The following is a 20,287-nucleotide window of genomic DNA, read 5'->3' on the forward strand; positions in this document are numbered from 1 at the left end:
TGGACATAGAACAACAGACTGGTTCCAAATAGGAAAAGGAGTTTGTCAAGGCTGTATATCGTCACCCTGTTTATTTAACTTATATGCAGAGTACATCATGAGAAACGCTGGACTGGAAGAAGCACAAGCTGGAATCAAGATTGAGGGGAGAAATATCAATAATCTCAGATACGCAGATGACACCACCCTTATGGCAGAAAGTGAAGAGGAACTAAAAAGCCTCTTGATGAAAGTGAAAGTGGAGAGTGAAAAAGTTGGCTTAAAGCTCAACATTCAGAAAATGAAGATCATGGCATCCAGTCCCATCACTTCATGGGAAATAGTTGGGGAAACAGTGGAAACAGTGTCAGACTTTATTTTTCTGGGCTCCAAAATCACTACAGATGGTGACTGCAGCCACGAAATTAAAAGATGCTTACTCCTTGGAAGGAAAGTTATGACCAACCTAGATGGCATATTCAAAAGCAGAGACATTACTTTGCCAACAAAGGTTCGTCTAGTCAAGGCTATGGTTTTTCCTGTGGTCATGTATGGATGTGAGAGTTGGACTGTGAAGAAGGCTGAGTGCCAAAGAATTAATGCTTTTGAACTGTGGTGTTGGAGAAGACTCTTGAGAGTCCCTTGGACTGCAAGGAGATCCAACCAGTCCATTCTGAAGGAGATCAGCCCTGGGATTTCTTTGGAAGGAATGATGCTAAAGCTGAAACTCCAGTACTTTGACCACCTCATGCAAAGAGTTGACTCATTGGAAAAGACTGTGATGCTGGGAGGGATTGGGGGCAGGAGGAGAAGGGGATGACAGAGGATGAGATGGCTGGATGGCATCACTGACTTGATGGATGTGAGTCTGAGTGAACTCCGGGAGTTGGTGATGGACAGGGAGGTCTGGCGTGCTGTGATTCATGGGGTCGCAAAGAGTCGGACACGACTGAGCAAATGATCTGATCTGATTTCATTCTTAATGTCCCAGATGTTTCTGAGTGTGTCCATATTTCTTTTCACTCTTTATTTCTTCATTCTTTTCCACACCAGTGATTTCCACCATTCTGCCTTCCACCTCACTTACCTATTCTTCTGCCTCATTTATTCTGCTATTGATTCCTCCTAGTTGATTTATTCATTTCTGTTACTATATTGTTCATCACTGTTTGTTCTTTAGTTATACTAGGTCCTTGTTAAACATTTCTTTGATCTTCTTAATCTATTGCCTCCTTTCTATTTCTAAGATCTTAGATCATCTTTACTGTCATTACTGTGAATTCTTTTTCAGGTAGATTGCTTATTTCCTCTTCATTTGTTTGGTCTTTAACCTTTTTTATGTTGCTTTTTTCATATGCAGTATGTTTCTGTGTTATCTCATTTTGTCTTACCTACTCTGTGGTCTCCTTTCCACAGATTGCATAGTTGTAGTTCCTCTTGCTTTTGGTGTCTGCCCCTTGTTGGATGAGATTGGTTCAAGGTTTGTGTAGGCTTCCTGTTGGGAGAGACTATTTCTTGCATTCTGGTGGGTGGAGCTTAGTCATGTTCCTCTGGTGGCCAGGGCCATGTCAAAAGGTGTATTTTCGGGTATTTTAGTATGACTTTAGGCATACTGTCTCTAATGGGTGGGGTTTTTGTTCTTTTGCTGGTTGTTTGGGCTGGTTCATCCAACACTGGAGCTTGCAGGCAGTTTAGTGGATCTGGGTCTTGGTGCCAAGGTGCAGACCTCTGAGAGAGCTCACACCAATTGATATGCCCTGGGCCTGGGAATTCTCTGGCAGTCTGGTGGCCAGACTCTAAGCTCCCACCACAGGAGTTCAGGCTTGACCCCCATCAGGGAACCAAGACCCTGCAAGCTGCATATCATGACCAAAAAAAAAAAAGTAAATAATATATACAAACAAACAAAAATCATGACAAATAAAAGCAAATCAAACAAGCAAAAATACAAGAAAAAAAACAAAACCCCCAAAGCAACAATGATGAACCTATAGAATGTCATATTGAGTGAAATAAGTCGGACAGTGAAGGAGAAATATTGTATGACATCCATTATATGTGGAATCTAAAATGAAATGATGCTAATGAATTTACTTACAAAACAGAAGGAGATACACAGTCTTAGAAAATGAACTTATGGTTCCTAGGGGGATGGGATAGTTAGGGACTTTGGAAAGGTCATGTACATACTGCTATATTTAAAATGGATAACCAACAAGGACCTGTTGTATAGTTCATGAAAGTATTCAATGTTATGTGCCAGCCAGGATAGGAGGGGGAGTTTAGGGGAGAACAGATACATGTATATGTAAGGCTGAGTCCCTTTGCTGTTCAGCTGAAACTACCAAGTAACAACATTGTTAATTGGTTATTGTTTAGTTGCTAAGTTGTGTCCAGGTCTTTGTAACTCCATAGACTGACAGGTTCCTCTCTCCATGGGATTTACCAGGCAAGAATCCTGAAGTGGGCTGCCGTTTCCTTAACTCAATACAAAAAAAGTTTAAAATTTGAAAAAAAAGCAAACCAAAATATTAAAATCATAACTGAAAAAAAAATGAAAAAAAAAACCACTAAAAATCAAAAAACAAACAACAAATAAACTCACGAAATAAAAATAACAGAAAAGAGAAAATGAAAACAAGAAAAAAAATTAAAAAATAGAAAAATCAAGATATATTAAAAATAAATCAGCAGAAAAAAGAAAACAAAAATTCCTGAGGCCTATACTATCTATCCTTTCCTCCACTGTGAGCCACAGCCAACCTTTGCTTCCCCAGGAAGACCTCCAGTACCTCTAGTTTGGTCTATGGACCTGCTATGGACACTGTGTGGGCAACTGAGACTCTGACCTGGCCTAACTCCCACATATCTGTGCTCATAAAGTCCACAGCCACTAAAACTAGACTGGGCTTAGTTGTAAAAACATTTGTTTTCCATTCAAATGTTTCTCAGAGGCTGGGTTTACCTAGACTATCACAGAGATTTAATGTGCAGCTTGTGCAGCTGCATGGAGGGATTTCAGTGTTTTTTTTTTTTCTCTTTCCCCTAGTAGTACAGACAATCAGACTCAGCTTTGTTTTTGGCCACAACTCTACATGTGGGCCACACTCAGGCTTCTGCTCCTCTCTCAGGCAAGAGGGGCCAAAGGCAGCGACTGAGGCACACTTGTTGGCTTAGATGGGAGGGGCAAGAGGTGGCCATAACTGGAGTGCATGTGCTCTATCTGATGAGATCTCCTCTCTGGTGCCTGTGGAGGCAGGGGCTGGCAGGAGGCTGTGACAGACTGCTACACAGTCACTCCTGTGGATGTTCCTCCCAGTGCACATGGAGGCAGGTGCTGGCATGTGGGAACTGAGGCTGCTACAGTTGGATGGGAAATGAGATGGTTGGAAGGCATCACCAACTCAGTGGACATGACTTTGAGCAAGTTACAGGAGATGGTGAAGGACAGGGAAGCCTGGTGTGCTCCAGTCCATGGGATTGCAAGGAGTCAAACATGACTGAGCGACTGAACAACAACAAATAGTAGCCACACCCCTTGCATGCCATGCAACAATGGTGTCTTGCTTCCAAGGCAGTCAGTGCTTCCTCCTGGAACATTCCCAGCTGCAGAATTCCTCACTCTCATCCCTTCTGGTTTTCTCCTTGCAGCTAACCTCCTCACTCCCATCACTTCAAGCTATCTCCACACAGCCAACAGCAGGCCTCTCTCTAAGTTTGCCTGCCTAACTACACACTCCAGCACCCAGCCCTCCTCTTGCTTTGGTGGACACCCATCTCAGTCTAGGGCACATCAGGCTGTGGCTCAGCTGTTCTTGCTCTGTCCTACCTGCCACAGGCCAGCCACTGTTCTTTCTTCCAGTAGCTCCCAAAGTTCCCCCCTGCCCCTTGCCATTTCAACATATCTTACTCTTGGTGAGGGAGCCTCCCCTGGAGTGGTAACCAGCTCACCCAACCAGAAGTGCAGGTCCCATTCCATTTCCTCTTTTCTTCCCTTTCTCTCCTTTGTCCTACCTGGTTGCACAGAAATCTTTTCTTGTCCTTTTTTATGTTGAAAGGACTCTGCTAATGTTCAGCAGAATCTCTGCATGAATAATTTCACTTGTAGATGTATTTTTGATGTACTTGTGGAGAGAGGCAAACCCTAGGTCCTCGTATTCTACTCTCTTGACCCTCCTTCTTCATTCTTTTCTACAGCTGAGTCATATTCTGTTGTGTGTGTGTGCCCGTTCATCTATATCCATTCATCATTTAATGGAAACTTGGGTTGCTTCCATGTCTTGGCTACTGTAAATAATACTGCAATTTATATAGAGGTGCATATATCTTTTTTGATTAGTGTTTTTGTTTTCTTCCAGTAAATACCCAGAAGCACAATTGCTGAATCGTGTGTGTGCATGTGTACTGAGTCTTGTGCGATTCTTTGCAACCCCATGGACTGTAGCCAGCCAGGCTCCTCTGTCCATGGAATTTCAGGCAAGAATATTGGAGTGTGTTGCTCAATTATATGATAGTTCAAAGTTTTTGAGGAAACTTCATACTGGAAAACTGTCTTCTATTAAAGGCTCATGTGATTAGGTCAGGCCAATTGGATAATCTTACTTTTGTAGAGCCAACCATATAATATACCCTAATCATAGGGATAAAACCAACCTATTCAAACTTGGAAGGATTATTCAGGGCATGTATATCATAGAGATGGGAGATATTGGAGACTATCTTTGAATTCTCCTTATTTATATGTTTTTATTTATTAAAAAAAGGTAAATAGTATATACAGACAAAAATCATGACAAGTAAAAGCTAATAAAACAGACAAACAAAAATACAAGAAAACAAACAAAAACCCCAAAGCAACATGGATTAACCTATAGAATGTCATATTAAGTGAAATAAGTCAGACAGAGAATGAGAAATATTGTATGACATCTGTTATATGTGGAATCTAAAATGAAATGATGCTAATGAACTTACTTACAAAACAGAAATAAACCCCTTATCAGATATATTGTTTGCAATGTCTTCTCCCATTGAGTAGGTTGCCTTTTCCTTTTGTTGGTGGTTTCCTTTCCTGTGCAAAAGCTTTATAGTTTGATGTAGTCTGATTTATTTATCTTTTTGTTTCCCTTGCCTGTGGAGACATATTCAAAAAGATTTCTAAGACCAATGCAAAAGTGTACTGCCTGTTTATTCTACAAGTTTAATGGTTTTAAGTCTTACCACTAAATCTTTAATCAAGTTTGAGTTTGTTTTTGAATATGCCATAAGAAGATGGTCCAAGTTCATTATTTTGCATGAAGCCATCCAATTTTCCAAACATCATATATTGAAAAGACTGTTTTCTTTCCCAAATATATATTCTTGATTTCTCTGTCATAGATTGGTTTGGTATATGAGCATGGGTGTATTTCTGGACTCTGTCTTTTTTTCTATTGATTTTTGTATCTGTTTTCATTCCTGTACCATACTGTTTTGTTTACTGTAGCTTTTTATCATAATTCAATTCAGGAAGCTTGATATCTTGAGCTTGGTTCTTTCTCAAGACTGCTTTGGCTAATTGGCATCTTTTGTGGTTACACACTATATTTAGAATTAGTTGTTCTAGTTTTTTGAAAAATGTTATTGCTACTTAATAAGGATTACATTGAGTCTATAGACTGCTTAGTGTAGTATGACATTTTAATGATAGTGATTCTTCCAGTGCATGAACATAGTATATCTTTCCATTTGTTTGCAGTTGTCTCCAGTTTCCTCCATGTCTTATAGTTTTCAGAGTATAGGAGGTCTTTCACCTCCTTTGATAAATTTATTCCTAGGACTTTTACTCTTTTAGATGAAATTGTGAGTAGGAATTTCTTCATTTCTCTTTCTGATAATTTGTTATTAGTTTATAGAAATGCAACAGATCTCTGTATATTCATTTTGTATCCTGCAGCTTTACTGAATACATTTATGAGTTCTAAGAGTTTTTTAGTGAAGTCTTTTGGGTTTTCTATATATAGTATCATGCCGTCAGCAAATAATGATGTTTTTACTTCTTTCTTTCAGGTTGGATGTTTTTCATTTCTTTTTCTTGCTTAATTGCTGTGGTTAAGATTTCCAATACTATTTTGAATAAAGTAGCAAAAGTTGTTATTTTTCTCCTGTTCCTGATCTTAGAAGAAAAATTTTCAGATTTTAACCATTTGATATTATGTGAGCTGTAGGTTTGTCATATATGGCCTTTATTATGAAGTATGTTCCCTCTGTACTCACTTTGTTGAGAATTTTTGTGTTAAATTGATAGTGAATTTTGTCAACATCAAAACCAAAATTTTTCCTAAAAAAATTTATTTTGTATTGGAGCATAGTTGAGTAACAATACTGTATCAGTTTCAGGTGTGCCCAAACTGTTATTTCTGCATCCATTGAAATGATCCTATGATTTTTACTTTTATTTTTATTAATATGGTATACCACACTGATTTATGAAATTCAAAATGTTCTTGCATCCCTGAAATGAATCCCAGTTAATTATGGTATATGATCCCTCTAATGTAATGTTGAATGCATTTTGCAATATTTTGTAGAAGATTTTGATATCTGTTTTCATCAGATATTCTGGACTGTAATTTGTGTGTGTGTGTGTGTGTGTGCGTGTGTGCATGTGTGATTATCTGACTTTGCTATCAGGGTAATGCTGGGCTCATAAAATAAGTTGAGATGTGTTCCTTGCTCTTTAATTTTCAGGGATAATTTTAGAAGGATAGGTATTAACTCTAAATATTTGGTACAATGGTGAATCCTATGAAACCTTAGACTTGTGCTAAAGTTTTGTCTATTTTCTTTATCTTTTCAAGAAACCAACTCTTAGTTTCATTTATTTTTTCCTATATTCAAATCTGTATTTCATTTATTTCCACTCTGATCTTTATTACTTTATTCCTTCTGCTAACTTTGGGCTTTGTTTGTTCTTATTGTTCCACTTCCTTTAAATGGTATGTTAGGTTGTTTATTTTATATTTTCTTGCTTGTATAAGTATGAACTACCTTTTTAGAACTCCTTTTGCTGCATCTTATATAGATTTTGTACAGTTATGTTTCCATTTTCAGTAGTCTCAAGGAATTTTTTAAAATTTCCTCTTCAATTTTTTTCATTGATCCATTTGTTCTTTAGTAGCATGTTGTTTATTCTCCATGTGTTTGTGCTTTTTACAGTTTTCTTCTTGTATTATATTTCTAGTTTCATATCCTTGTGTATGGTAAAGATTCTTGATATGATTTCAGTTTTCTTAAATTATTGAAGTTTATTTTGTGGCATCCTATGATCTATCCTGAAGAATGTTCCTGTACACTTGAAAAGAATGTGCAATCTGTTGTTTCTGGATAGAATGTTCTATATATATCTATTAAGTCCATTTGTGATTTACTGCGTTGCCTAAAGCTATTGTTTTCTTATTGATTTTCTGTCTAGATGATGTAAGTGGGATATTAAAGTCCCCTACTATTACTGTGTTACTGCTGATTTATCTTATTTTATCTAGTATTTTGTATACATTTAGGTGCTCTAATGTTGGATGCATAAAAGTTTACAAATGTTAAATCCTTTTGTTGTGTTGATTTCTTTATCATTATATGTTACCATTCTTTGTCATTTGTTATAGTCTTTGTTTTAAAGTTTGCTTTGTCTGATATAAATATTGCCACCCCAGATTCTTTTTTTTTTTAATTTGCATGGCATATTTTCTTTTCCATCCCTTTGCTTTTAGTCTACATATACCTTTAGACCTTCAGTCAGTCTTCTGTATGCAGCATGTAGATGGGTTGTGTTTTTTATTCATTCAGCTCTCCTATATCTTTTGATATAGAATGTTTAGTACATTTATATTAAAATAATTATTGATAGATATGCACTTATTGCCATTTGGTTAATTATTTCTGGGTTTATTTGGTCTTCTCTATTCCTGTGTTCTTCTCTTGGATTCTTCCTTTGAAGTCTGATGGATTTCTTTAGTGTTTTTTTTAGAATTTCTGTCTCATTATTTTTTGTGTACCTTTTGTAGGTTTTGGGGTTATAGTTGATATGAGGTTTATATATATATCAACCTGTATATAGCTGTCTTTCTGGAGCTATTAGTAATTGCCTTCCATTCTTCCCCAGTAACATATTGGACACCTTCTGACCCAGGGGGCTCATATTCCAGGGTCATTTCTTTTTGCTTTTTCATACTGTTCTTGGGGTTCTGCTGCTAAATCACTTCAATCGTGTCCGACTCTGTGTGACCCCATAGACTGAAGCCCACCAGGCTCCCCCGTCCCTGGGATTCTCCAGGCAAGAACACTGGAGTGGGTTGCCATTTCCTTCTCCAATACATGAAAGTGAAAATTGAAAGTGAAGTCACTCAGTCGTGTTCAACCCTCAGCGACCCCATGGACTGCAGCTTTCCAGGCTCCTCCGTCCATGGGATTTTCCAGGCAGGAGTACTGGAGTGGGGTGCCATTGCCTTCTCCGTCATGGGATTCTAGCAGCAAGATTACAGGAGTGATTTGCATTTCCTCCTCGAGTGGACCATGTTTTGTCAGAACTCTTCACTATGACCCCTGTGTCTTGGGTGACCCTGCTTTGCATAGTTCATAGCTTCACTGAGTTATACAATTCCCTTTGCCACAAGGCTCTGATCCATGAATGAGGCCAAAGCAGAAACGATGCTCACTTATGAATGTGTCTGGTGGTGAAAGTAAAGTCTGATGCTATAAAGAACAATATTGCATAGGACCTGGAATATTAGGTCCACAAATAAAGGTAAATTGGACATGGTCAAGTAAGAGATGGCAAGAGTGAACATCAACATCTTAGAAATCAGTGAACTAAAATGCACAGTAATAGGCAACTTTAATTCAGATGACCATTATACCTACTACTGTGAGCAAGAATCCTTTAAAAGAAATGGAATAACCCTCATAGTCAACAAAAGAGTCTGAAATGCAGTAATTGGGTGCAATCTCAAAAATGACAGAATGATCTCAGTTCATTTCCAAGGCAACCATTCAACATCACAGTAATCCAAGTCTTGCTCGAGCTACCGAGGCCAAAGAAACTGAAGTTGATCAGTTCTAAGACAAAATACAAGACCTTCTAAAACTAACACCAAAAAAGATGTTATTTTCATCATAGGGGACTAGAATGCAGAAGTAGGAAGTCAAGAAATATCTGGAGTAACAGGCCGGTTTGGCCCTGAGTATGAAATGAAGCAGGGCAAAGGCTAACAGAGTTTTCCCAAGAAAACATACTGCTCATAGCAAACACCCTTTTCCAACAACACAAGAGGTGACTCTACACATAGACATCACCAGATTGTCAATACTGAATTCAGTTTGACTATATTCTTTGAAGATTAAGATTAAGAAACAGTACACAGTCAACAAAAGCAAGACCTGGAGTTGACTGTAGATCAGATCATCAACTCCTTATTGCAAAATTCAAGCTCAAATTGAAGAAAGTAAGGAAAACCCCTTGATCATTGAGGTATAACCTAAATCAAATCCCTTATGATTATACAGTGGAGGTGACAAATAGATTCAAGGAATTAGATCGGATAGACAGATTGCTTAAAGAACTATGGAGAGAGTTTCATAACATTGTACAGGAAGCAGTGACTAAAATTACCACAAACCAAGGAAATGCAAAAGGCAAAGTCGTTGTCTGAGGAGGCTTTACAAATAGCTGAGGAAAGAAGAGAAGTGAAAGGCAAGGGAGAAAAGGAAATATATACCCAACTGAATGAAGAGTTCCAGAGAATAGCAAGGGGAGATTAAGAAGACTCTCTTAAATGAACAATGCAAATGAGTAGAGGAAAATAATATAATGGGAAATACTAGAGACCTCTTCAAGAAAATTGAGGTGATCAAGGGAATATATCATGCAAGAATGGGCATAATAAAGGAGAGAAACAGTAAGGACCTAACAGAAGCAGGAGAGATTAAGAAGAGGTGGCAAGAATACACAGAGAATCTATACAAAATGTCTTTATGACTCAAATAACCACGATATTGTGGTCATTCATCTAGATCCAGACATGATGTGGTGTGAAGTCAAGTGGACCTTAGGAAGCATTAGTAAGAACAAAGCTAGAGGAAGTGATAGAATTCCAGCTGAACTATTTGATTTGAAAAAAATAAAATCCTAAAAGATGATGCTGTGAAAATGGTACACTCAATATGCCAGCAAATTTGGAAAACTCAGAGGTGGCCACAGGACTGGAAAAGGTCAGTTTTCATTCCAATCCCAAAGTAAGGCAATTTCAAAGAATGTTCACACTATTGTACAGTATTGCTCATTTAACATACTAGTAAGGTTATGCTTAAAATGCTTCAAGCTAGGCTTCACTAGTACCTGAACTGAGAACTTCCAGAGATACAAGTTGGGTCTAGAAAAGGCAGAAGAACCAGAGGCCAATTTGTCACCATTCCTTGGATCATAGAGAAAGCAAGGGAATTCCAGAAAAATATCTGCTTCATTGACTATGCTAAAGCCTTTGACTGTGTGGTTCTCAACAAACTCTAGAAATTCTTAAAGAGATGGGAATACCAGACCACCTTACCTGTCTCCTGAAAAACCTATATGTGTCAGGAAGCAACAGTTAGAACCTTACATGGAAAAGCTGACTGGCTCCAAATTGGGAATGGAATATATCAAGGCTGTATATTGATTCCCTGTTTATATAATTTGTATGCAGAGTACATCATGTGAAATATCATGTTTGATGAATCACAAACTGGTATCAAGTTTGCTGGGAGAAATAGCAACAACCTCAGATATGCAGATGATACCACGCTAATGGCAGAAAGTGAAGAGGAACTAAAGAGCTTCTTCATGAGGGTGAAAGAGGAGAGTGAAAAAACTTGCTTAAAACTCAACATTCAGGAAACTAAGATCTTGGCATATGGGCCCATCAATTCATGGCAATTAGAATGGGAAAAAGTGGAAGCAGTGACAGATTTAATTTTCTTGGGCTCCAAAATCACTGCAGATGGTGACTGCAGCCATGAAATTAAAAGACACTTGCTCCTTGGAAGGAAAGCTATGACAAACCTAGATAATGTATTAAGAAACAGAGACATCACTTAGCCTACAATGGTCTGTATAGTCAAAACTATGGTTTTTCAAGCAATCATATACAGATGTGAGAGTTGGACCATAAATAAGGCTGAAGGCCAAAGAATTGATGCTTTTAAACTGTGCTGGAGAAGACTCTTGAGAATCCCCTGGACTATGAGGTCAAACAAGTAAATCCTAAAGGAAATCAACGCTGAATATTCATTGGAAGGAATGATGCTGAAGCTCCAATACTTTGGCCATCTTATGTGAAGAGTTGACTCTTTGGAAAAGACCCTGATTCTGGGAAAGACTGAAGGCAAAAGGAGGAGAGAGCGACAGAGAATGATATGGTTAGATAGCATCTCTGAATCAATAGACATGAATTTGAGCAAACTCTGGGAGACAGTGAAGGTAGTCCATGTGATCACAAAGTATCGGCCACAGCTTAGAGACTGAACAGCAAACAACAACATATATCTGTCTATTACAGTGAAAGTTTGAAGGCATTCTCAAGGCACTACACTTTTATTCCCTCACCTCACATTTTATATTTTTGATGTCACATTTTGCCTCTTTTTATTTTATGTATCCCTTAACAAATTAGTATAGTTATAGTTGGTTATTCTACTTTTGTCTTTTAGCCTTCATTGCTTTTTAAGTGGCTAATACACTGCCTTTTCTATATTTGCCTTTACCATTAAGATTTTTTCTTTAATAGATTTTATTTCTATTTATGAGCTTTTCTTTTCCACTTGAAGAAGATCCATTAATATTTCTTGTAAGATTGATTTAGTGGTAATGAAGCTTTTGTGTTAGTAAATGGATTTTCTTACTGTATAGTCTAGGTGCTCTTTATTTTTACTTCTTTGTTTTCATTTTATGTTGGAATATAATTGATTAACAATGTTGTGTTTCAGATGTAGAGCAAAGTGATTCAGTTATATGTATGCATGTATCTATTCTTTTTCAAATTATTTTAAGTTATTACAGAATATTGAGCAGATATATAACAGTTCCCAGTGCTATACAGTAGGTTTTTGTTGTTTATTTTAAATACAACAGTGTGTACATTGTCAGTACCAGACTCCCAATCTATCCTTCCCCAATCCTTTTCCTCTGGTAACTATAAGTTTGTTCTCTAAGTGTGTGTGTCTGCTCTTTAAACTGCTGGGTTTAGGTGAGTCTTTGCTTATGCCCCTCAGCAATATCCCTTACCATGCAAATTGCTACTTCAGAGGTGTGGTTCATGGATATCATGTTTCCATCTTTACTACCTATTTCTATCTGGTCCTTTTATGTGCAGTAACTATCCAATCACCCCTCAAAAATTGCTCTATAAAAATAAAATGAAGTCCAGTTCTAAAATTGCTCTCTATATAGGTGTAGATTTGGTGTATCCATGGGAGGAGGTGAGATCAGGGTCTTCTAATGTCACCATCTTGGACCCTTCACCTCCCAATATTATAATTTAATCTGTATTTGTTGATCCAGCTGTGATGGCTCAATATGCTCCAGCACAAATGAGTTCTGCTTGCCATAACTCTTTTCTCCTCTGAAACCTTCCTAGCCAAGAAGTCTCTTAGAGATGATTTAGTCCTACTCTTCTCCATCCTCCATTTTATGGATAGGTCACTAAAGGCCTAGAGAGGTATAGACTCATAGATAAGTCCAACAAGTCACCCTAGAGCTGGTCCTGGCATTCAGTTTAAGAGGGCTCTGGTTGAAGGTTCTGGCTCTATGAATACCTGAATATTTTAGTTTATCCTTTTTCTACTTGGCTGAAAATTTCTCAAAGAAGGAAGCTAACCCATTCTTCTTCTTCTGCCTGCCTCTACAGCTATGGGTGAACCAGGAGGATGGGGTAGAGGAAGGGCCCAGTGACGTTCAGAATGGGCACCTGGACCCCAACTCAGACTGCCTCTGTCTGGGCCGGCCACTCCAAAACCGGGACCAGATGCGGGCCAACGTCATCAATGAGATCATGAGCACCGAGCGTCATTACATCAAGCACCTAAAGGACATTTGTGAGGTAGGCCCAACTCTGATGGTCCATGTGAGGGCCCTTAGGATAAGATAGAGAACACTTCCATGAAGAAATGACAACCTTCCTGGGCTATACCTGTGACAGTCCCAAGGTGTTAGAAAAAGTAGCTGGACTGATCTAGACTCTGTTCAGTGGATGAAACTGCTCCCTTGGGATTACTCTCCCTCTGTTTACTTCTCCCCTTTTTGCTATCTATCTGTTTGTCTAACTTTCATATGCATATTCATATTCTCTCTCCCCCCTCCCTCCCTTCCTCCGTCCCCTCGCTGGAATCTCTATCTGTATCCTCTTGGCTTCTGATCCAGTTGTTGGCACCCCATGTAAGGGCCTGACTTCATTATAGCACACAAACATTTCGGTAAGCCAGTAGTTTACAAACTTGAAAGTACACCAAGGTTCCTGTGCAAGCTTGTTAAACATGTCAGAGTTCTTATTTCTTGATTTTTAAATTGGGGTGTAGTTGCCTCACAATGTTGTTAGTTTCTGCTGTATAACAAAGGGAACCAGCCACATGTATACATATATCCACATGTATACATATATCTCCTTCCTCTTGGAACTCTCTCCCAACCTCCCCTCATCCTTCCCATCTAGATCACCTCAGAGCAGAGCTGAGCTCCCTGTAATGTATAGCAGTTTCTCACTAGCTATCTCTTTTACACATGATAGTGTATTGGATTGGGCAAAAAGTTCATTTGAGTTTTTCTGTAAGGTATAAGGGGAAAACCTGAATGTACTCTTTGGCCAGTCTAATATGTATGCCAATCCCAATCTTCCATTTTATCCCACCCCTCTCCCTGCCCCGCTGCATGTCCACATGTCCTTTCTCTACATCTGTGTCTCTATTCCTGCCCTGCAAATAGGTTCATCTGTGCCATTTTTCTAGATTCCACATATATACAATGATATACCATATTTGTTTTATTCTTTCTGACTTACTTCACTCTGTATGACAGACTCTAGGTTCATCCATGTCTCTACAAGAGATCCAACTTCATTCCTTTTTGACTGACTAATAGTCCATTGTATATATACACCACATCTTCTTTTCCATCCATCTGTCTTTGGACATTTAGGTTGCTTCCATGTCCTGGCTATTGTAAACAGTGCTACAATGAAGAATGGGGTGAATGTCTTTTTGAACTGTGGTTTCCTTATGGTATATGCCCAGTATGGAATTGTTGGGTCATATGGTGGTTCTGGGGCTTCCCTGGTAGCTCAGCTGATAAAGAATCTGCCTGCAATGCAGGAGACCCCAATTTGATTTCTAGGTTGGGTAATTCCCCTGGAGAAAGGATAGGCTACCCACTCCAGTATTCTTGGGCTTCCCTGGAGGCTCAGATGGTAAAGAAACCTCTTGCAATATGGAAGACCTGGGTGTGATCCCTGGGTTGGGAAGATCCCCTGGAGGAGGGCATGGCAATCCACTCTAGTATTCTTGCCTGGAGAATCCCCATGGACAGAGGAGCCTGGCAGGCTACAGTCTATGGGGTCATAAAGAGTCAGACATTACTGGGTGACTAATCACAGCACAGCACTGTGGTTCTGTTTTTATTTTTTAAGAAACCTCCATACTGTTCCTCTTAGTGACTGTAAAATCTTTTGCACAACAAAGAAATCCATAAACAAGATGAAAAGACAACCCTCAGTGTGGGAGAAAATATTTGCAAATAAAGCAACTGTCAAGGGAGTAACCTCCAAAGTACACAAATAGCTCATGCAGCTCAATAACAAAAAAACAACACAATCAAAAAATGGGTAGAAGACCTAAATAGGCATTTCTCTAAAGAAGATATGCAGATAGCCAAGAAGCACATGAAAAGATGCTCAATATTACTAATTATTAGAGATGCAAATCAAAACCACAATGATGTATTACCTTACACTGGTAGAATGGACATCATCAAAAAACCTACAAACGATAAATGCTGGAGAGAATATAGAGAAAAGGGAACCCTCTTGCATTGTTGGTGGGAATGTAAAGTCCTTGTTTCTGTAGTGCTGCATAGTAGAACTTTTTGCAGTGATGAACAAGTTGTATATCTGTAGTCCCTATTACAGTAGCCACTGGTCAAGCATTTGTGGCTGCTGAGCATTTGAGATGTGGTTAGTATGACTGAGAAATGGAATTGTAAATTTTATTTCATTTTAATTTAAATATCCACATGTAACTAATACCAACAACAACTGCATGTGAAAATATTAAGGCCAAGGACTTTGGGCCTTAACTTTCTTCACCTAAACTCCTTTTCTCACCCCGTCCAGGAAGGTTGAAGTTTATCTTCTTCCACTTCCTCAAAGCAATAATGTAGGATAGAAACAACAAGGGCTCTGTAGACATGGAGTGCTGGCTTTCACGTCTTAACTTAGTCACTAATTAACTTGTGGCCTTGAAGGTGCCCTTTACTCCTATAACCTTTGATTTTATGATTTCTCCAGTGAGTTTCATTTTCAGTTCAGTTCAGTCACTCAGTCATGTCCAACTATTTGCAACCCCATGGATGCCAGGCTTTCTTGTCAGTCACCAACTCCTGGAGCTTGCTCAAACTCGTATTCATTGAGTCAGTGGTGCCATCCAACCATCTCATCGTGTCTTGTCCCCTTCTCTTCCTGCCTTCAATATTTCCCAGCATCAGGGTCTTTTCCAATGAGTCAGTTCTTCACATCAAGTGGCCAAAGTATTGGGGCTTCAGCAGGCATTAAAGAGAATGAAATAATGCCATTTGCAGCAACATGGATGGATCTATTTATTGTCATACTGAATGAAGTCAGACAGAGAAGGACAGCTATCATATGACATCATGATATGGTGGAGGCATGGGTCGACAGTGGCCTGACACAGGGCCAGGGGCACTGAATACAACAGTACTGGCATAAGCCCTTTTGAAGGAGGTTACCATTACACCATTCAATATCACAGTAATCCAAGTCTATGACCCAACCAGTAATGCTGAAGAAGCTGAAGTTGAACGGTTCTATGAAGACCTCCAAGACCTTTTAGAACTAACACCCAAAAAAGATGTCCTTTTCATTATAGGGGACTGGAATGCAAAAGTAGGAAGTCAAGAAACACCTGGAGTAACAGGCAAATTTGGCCTTGGAATACGGAATGAAGCTGGGCAAAGACTAAGAGAGTTTTGCCAAGAAAATGCACTGGTCATAACAAACACCCTCTTCCAACAACACAAGAGAAGACTCTATACCTGGACATCACCAGATGGTCAACACCGAAATCAGATTGATTATATTCTTTGCAGCCAAAGATGGAGAAGCTCTATACAGTCAGCAAAAACAACACCGGGAGCTGACTGTGGCTCAGATCATGAACTCCTTATTGCCAAATTCAGACTTGAATTGAAGAAAGTAGGGAAAACCACTAGACCATTCAGGTATGACCTAAATCAAATCCCTTATGATTATACAGTGGAAGTGAGAATAGATTTAAGGGCCTAGATCTGATAGATAGAGTGCCTGATGAACTGTGGAATGAAGTTCGTGACATTGTACAGGAGACAGGGATCAAGACCATCCCCATGGAAAAGAAATGCAAAAAAGCAAAATAGCTATCTGGGGAGGCCTTACAAATAGCTGTGAAAAGAAGAGAAGTGAAAAGCAAAGGAGAAAAGGAAAGATAGAAGCATTTGAATGCAGAGTTCCAAAGAATAGCAAGAAGAGATAAGAAAGCCTTCTTCAGCAATCAATGCAAAGAAATAGAGGAAAACAACAGAATGGGAAAGACTAGGGATCTCTTCAAGAAAATCAGAGATACCAAAGGAACATTTCATGCAAAGATGGGCTCGATAAAGGACAGAAATGGTATGGACGTAACAGAAGTAGAAGATATTAAGAAGAGGTGGAAAGAATACACAGAAGAACTGTACAAAAAAGATCTTCATGACCCAGATAATCACGATGGTGTGATCACTCACCTAGAGCCAGACATCCTGGAATGTGAAGTCAAGTGGGCCTTAGAAAGCGTCACTACGAAGAAAGCTAGTGGAGGTGATAGAATTCCAGTTGAGCTATTCCAAATCCTGAAAGATGATGCTGTGAAAGTGCTGCACTCAATATGCCAGCAAATTTGGAAAACTCAGCAGTGGCCACAGGACTGGAAAAGATCAGTTTTCATTCCAATCCCAAGGAAAGGCAATGCCAAAAAATGCTCAAACTACCGCACAATTGCACTCATCTCACACGTAGTAAAGTAATGCTTAAAATTTTCCAAGCCAGGCTTCAGCAATACCTGAACCATGAAGTTCCTGATGCTCAAGCTGGTTTTAGAAAAGGCAGAGGAACCAGAGATTAAATTGCCAACATCTGCTGGATCATGGAAAAAGCAAGAGAGTCCAGAAAAACATATATTTCTGCTTTATTGAGTATGCCAAAGCCTTTGACTTTGTGGATCACAATAAACTATGGAAAATTCTGAAAGAGATGGGAATACCAGACCACCTGATCTGCCTCTTGAGAAATCTGTATGCAGGTCAGGAAGCAACAGTTAGAACTGGACATGGAAGAACAGACTGGTTCCAAATAGGAAAAGGACTTCGTCAAGGCTGTATATTGTCACCCTGCTTATTTAACTTATATGCAGAGTACATCATGAGAAAAGCTGGACTGGAAGAAACACAAGCTGGAATCAAGATTGCCGGGAGAAATATCAATAACCTCAGATATGCAGATGACACCACCCTTAAGGCAGAAAGTGAAGAGGTACTCAAAAGCCTCTTGATGAAAGTGAAAGTGGAGAGTGAAAAAGTTGGCTTAAAGCTCAACATTCAGAAAATGAAGATCATGGCATCTGGTCCCATCACTTCATGGGAAATAGATGCGGAAACAGTGGAAACATTGTCAGACTTTATTTTGGGGGGCTCCAAAATCACTGCAGATGGTGATTGCAGCCATGAAATTAAAAGACACTTACTCCTTGGAAGGAAAGTTATGAACAACCTAGGTAGCATATTCAAAAGCAGAGACATTACTTTGCCAACAAAGGTTCGTCTAGTCAAGGCTATGGTTTTTCCTGTGGTCATGTATGGATGTGAGAGTTGGACTGTGAAGAAGGCTGAGCGCCGAAGAATTGATGCTTTTGAACTGTGGTGTTGGAGAAGATTCTTGAGAGTCCCTTGGACTGCAAGGAGATCCAACCAGTCCATTCTGAAGGAGATCAGCCCTGGGATTTCTTTGGAAGGAATGATTCTAAAGCTGAAACTCCAGTACTTTGACCACCTCATGCGAAGAGTTGACTCATTGGAAAAGACTCTGATGCTGGGAGGGATTGGAGGCTGGAGGAGAAGGAGACGACAGAGGATGAGATGGCTGGATGGCATCACTGACTTGATGGATGTGAGTCTGAGTGAATTCCGGGAGTTGGTGATGGACAGGGAGGCCTGGCGTGCTGCGATTCACGGGGTCTCAAAGAGTCAGACATGACTGAGCAACTTATCTGATCTGACCATTACACCTAACATAGGTTTGCTTCAGGGAATGCAGCCCCCATACTTAAAGTGAAAACTGGATTAAAGATTTATTGAGCACAACCCTGCACATCAGACAAAACCTAGATTCCCCAGAGCCAGTCTCTCACATCAAAGAGCTTCCACAACCTCTTAGTCCTATCTGTCAGAGGTCAGACAGGATGAAAATGACAGTCACAGAAAACTAAACAAACTGATCACATGGATCATGGCCTTGTCTAATTCAGTGAAAATATGAGGCATGCTGTGTAGGGCCACCCAAGGTGGACGGGTCATGGTGGATATTTCTGCGAAAACATATTCCCCTGGAGAAGGGAATGACAAACCACTTTAGTATTCTTGTCTTGACAACCCATGAACAGTATGAAAAGGCAAAAATTTATGATACTGAAAGATAAACTCCCCAGGTCGATAGATGCCCAATATGCTACTGGAGAAGAGTGGAGAAATAGCTCTAGAAAGAGTAAAGAATGAACCAAAGTTAAAACAATGCACAATTGTGCATGTGACTGCTAATGGAAGTAAAGTCTGATATTGTAAAGAACAAAAATGCATAGGAACCAGCAATCAAGGTAAATTTAAAGTGGTCAAACAGGAGACAGCAAGAGTGAACATAGACATTTTAGGAATCAGTGAACAAAAATGAACAGGAATGGGAAAATTTAATTCAGATGACCATTATATCTACTATCCTGGGCAAGAATCCCTTAGAAGAAATGGAGTAGCCCTCATAGTCAACAAAAGATTCCAAAATGCAGTACTTGGGTGTGATCTGAAAAAAGACAGAATGAACTCTGTCCCCTTCCAAGGCAGACCATTCAATATCACAGTAATCCAAGTCTATGCCCAACCACTAATGCTGAAGAAGTTGAAGTTGAATGGTTCTATGATGACCTACAAGACCTTCTAGAACTAACACCACAAAAAGGATGTCCTTTTCATCATAAGGGACTTGAATGCAAATGTAGGAAGTCAAGAGATACCCAGAGTAACAGGCAAGTGTGGCCTTAGAGAACAAAATGAAACAGGGCAAAGGCTAACAGAGTTTTGCCAAGAGAATGCACTGATCATAGCAAACACCCTCTTCCAACAACACAAGAGAACACTCTATGTATAGGCATCACCAAACGGTCACTACTGTAATCAGATTGATTACATTCTTTTTAGCTGTGGTTGGAGAAACTCTATACAGTCAGCAAAAAGACCAGGAGGTGACTGTAGTTCAGATCATGAACTCCTCATTGCAAAATTCAGGTTTATATTGAAGAAAGTAGGGAAAACCACTAAGTATGACCTAAATCAAATCCCTTATGATTATACAGTTGAAGTAACGAGTAGATTCAAGGGATTAGATCTGACAGACAGAGTGCCTGAAGAAGTATGGATGGAAGTTCATGACATCGTATAGAAGGCAGTGATCAAAACTATCCCCAAGAGAAAGAAATGCACAAAGGCAAAATTGTTGTCTGAGGGGGCCTTACAAATGGCTGAGAAAAGAATAGAAGCGAAATGCAAAGGAGAAAAGGAAGGATATATCCATCTGAATGCAGAGTTCCAAAGAATAGCAAGGAGAGGTAAGAAAGCCTTCTTAAGTGATCAACGCAAAGAAACAGAGGAAAACACTAGAATGGAAAGACTAGAGATCTCTTCAAGAAAACTAGAGACACCAAGGGAACATTTCATGCAAAGATGGGCACGATAAAGGACAGA

General features: G+C 39.3%; 1 protein-coding gene across 16 annotated transcripts in view; it reads left to right on the forward strand.

The window, feature by feature from the left end:
• ARHGEF9 (Cdc42 guanine nucleotide exchange factor 9) overlaps positions 1-20,287 on the forward strand; it is a 426,609-nt gene that overhangs the window by 307,663 nt on the left and 98,659 nt on the right. For all 16 annotated transcript variants that reach the window (XM_061410327.1, XM_061410326.1, XM_061410329.1 and 13 more), the window contains one exon: positions 12,894-13,085. In XM_061410327.1, the coding sequence (XP_061266311.1) occupies positions 12,894-13,085 (192 nt within the window). The remainder of the gene's footprint in view (positions 1-12,893; positions 13,086-20,287) is intronic.

Source organism: Bos javanicus, chromosome X (assembly GCF_032452875.1).
Source record: "Bos javanicus breed banteng chromosome X, ARS-OSU_banteng_1.0, whole genome shotgun sequence".
Taxonomy (NCBI): Eukaryota; Metazoa; Chordata; class Mammalia; order Artiodactyla; family Bovidae; genus Bos; species Bos javanicus.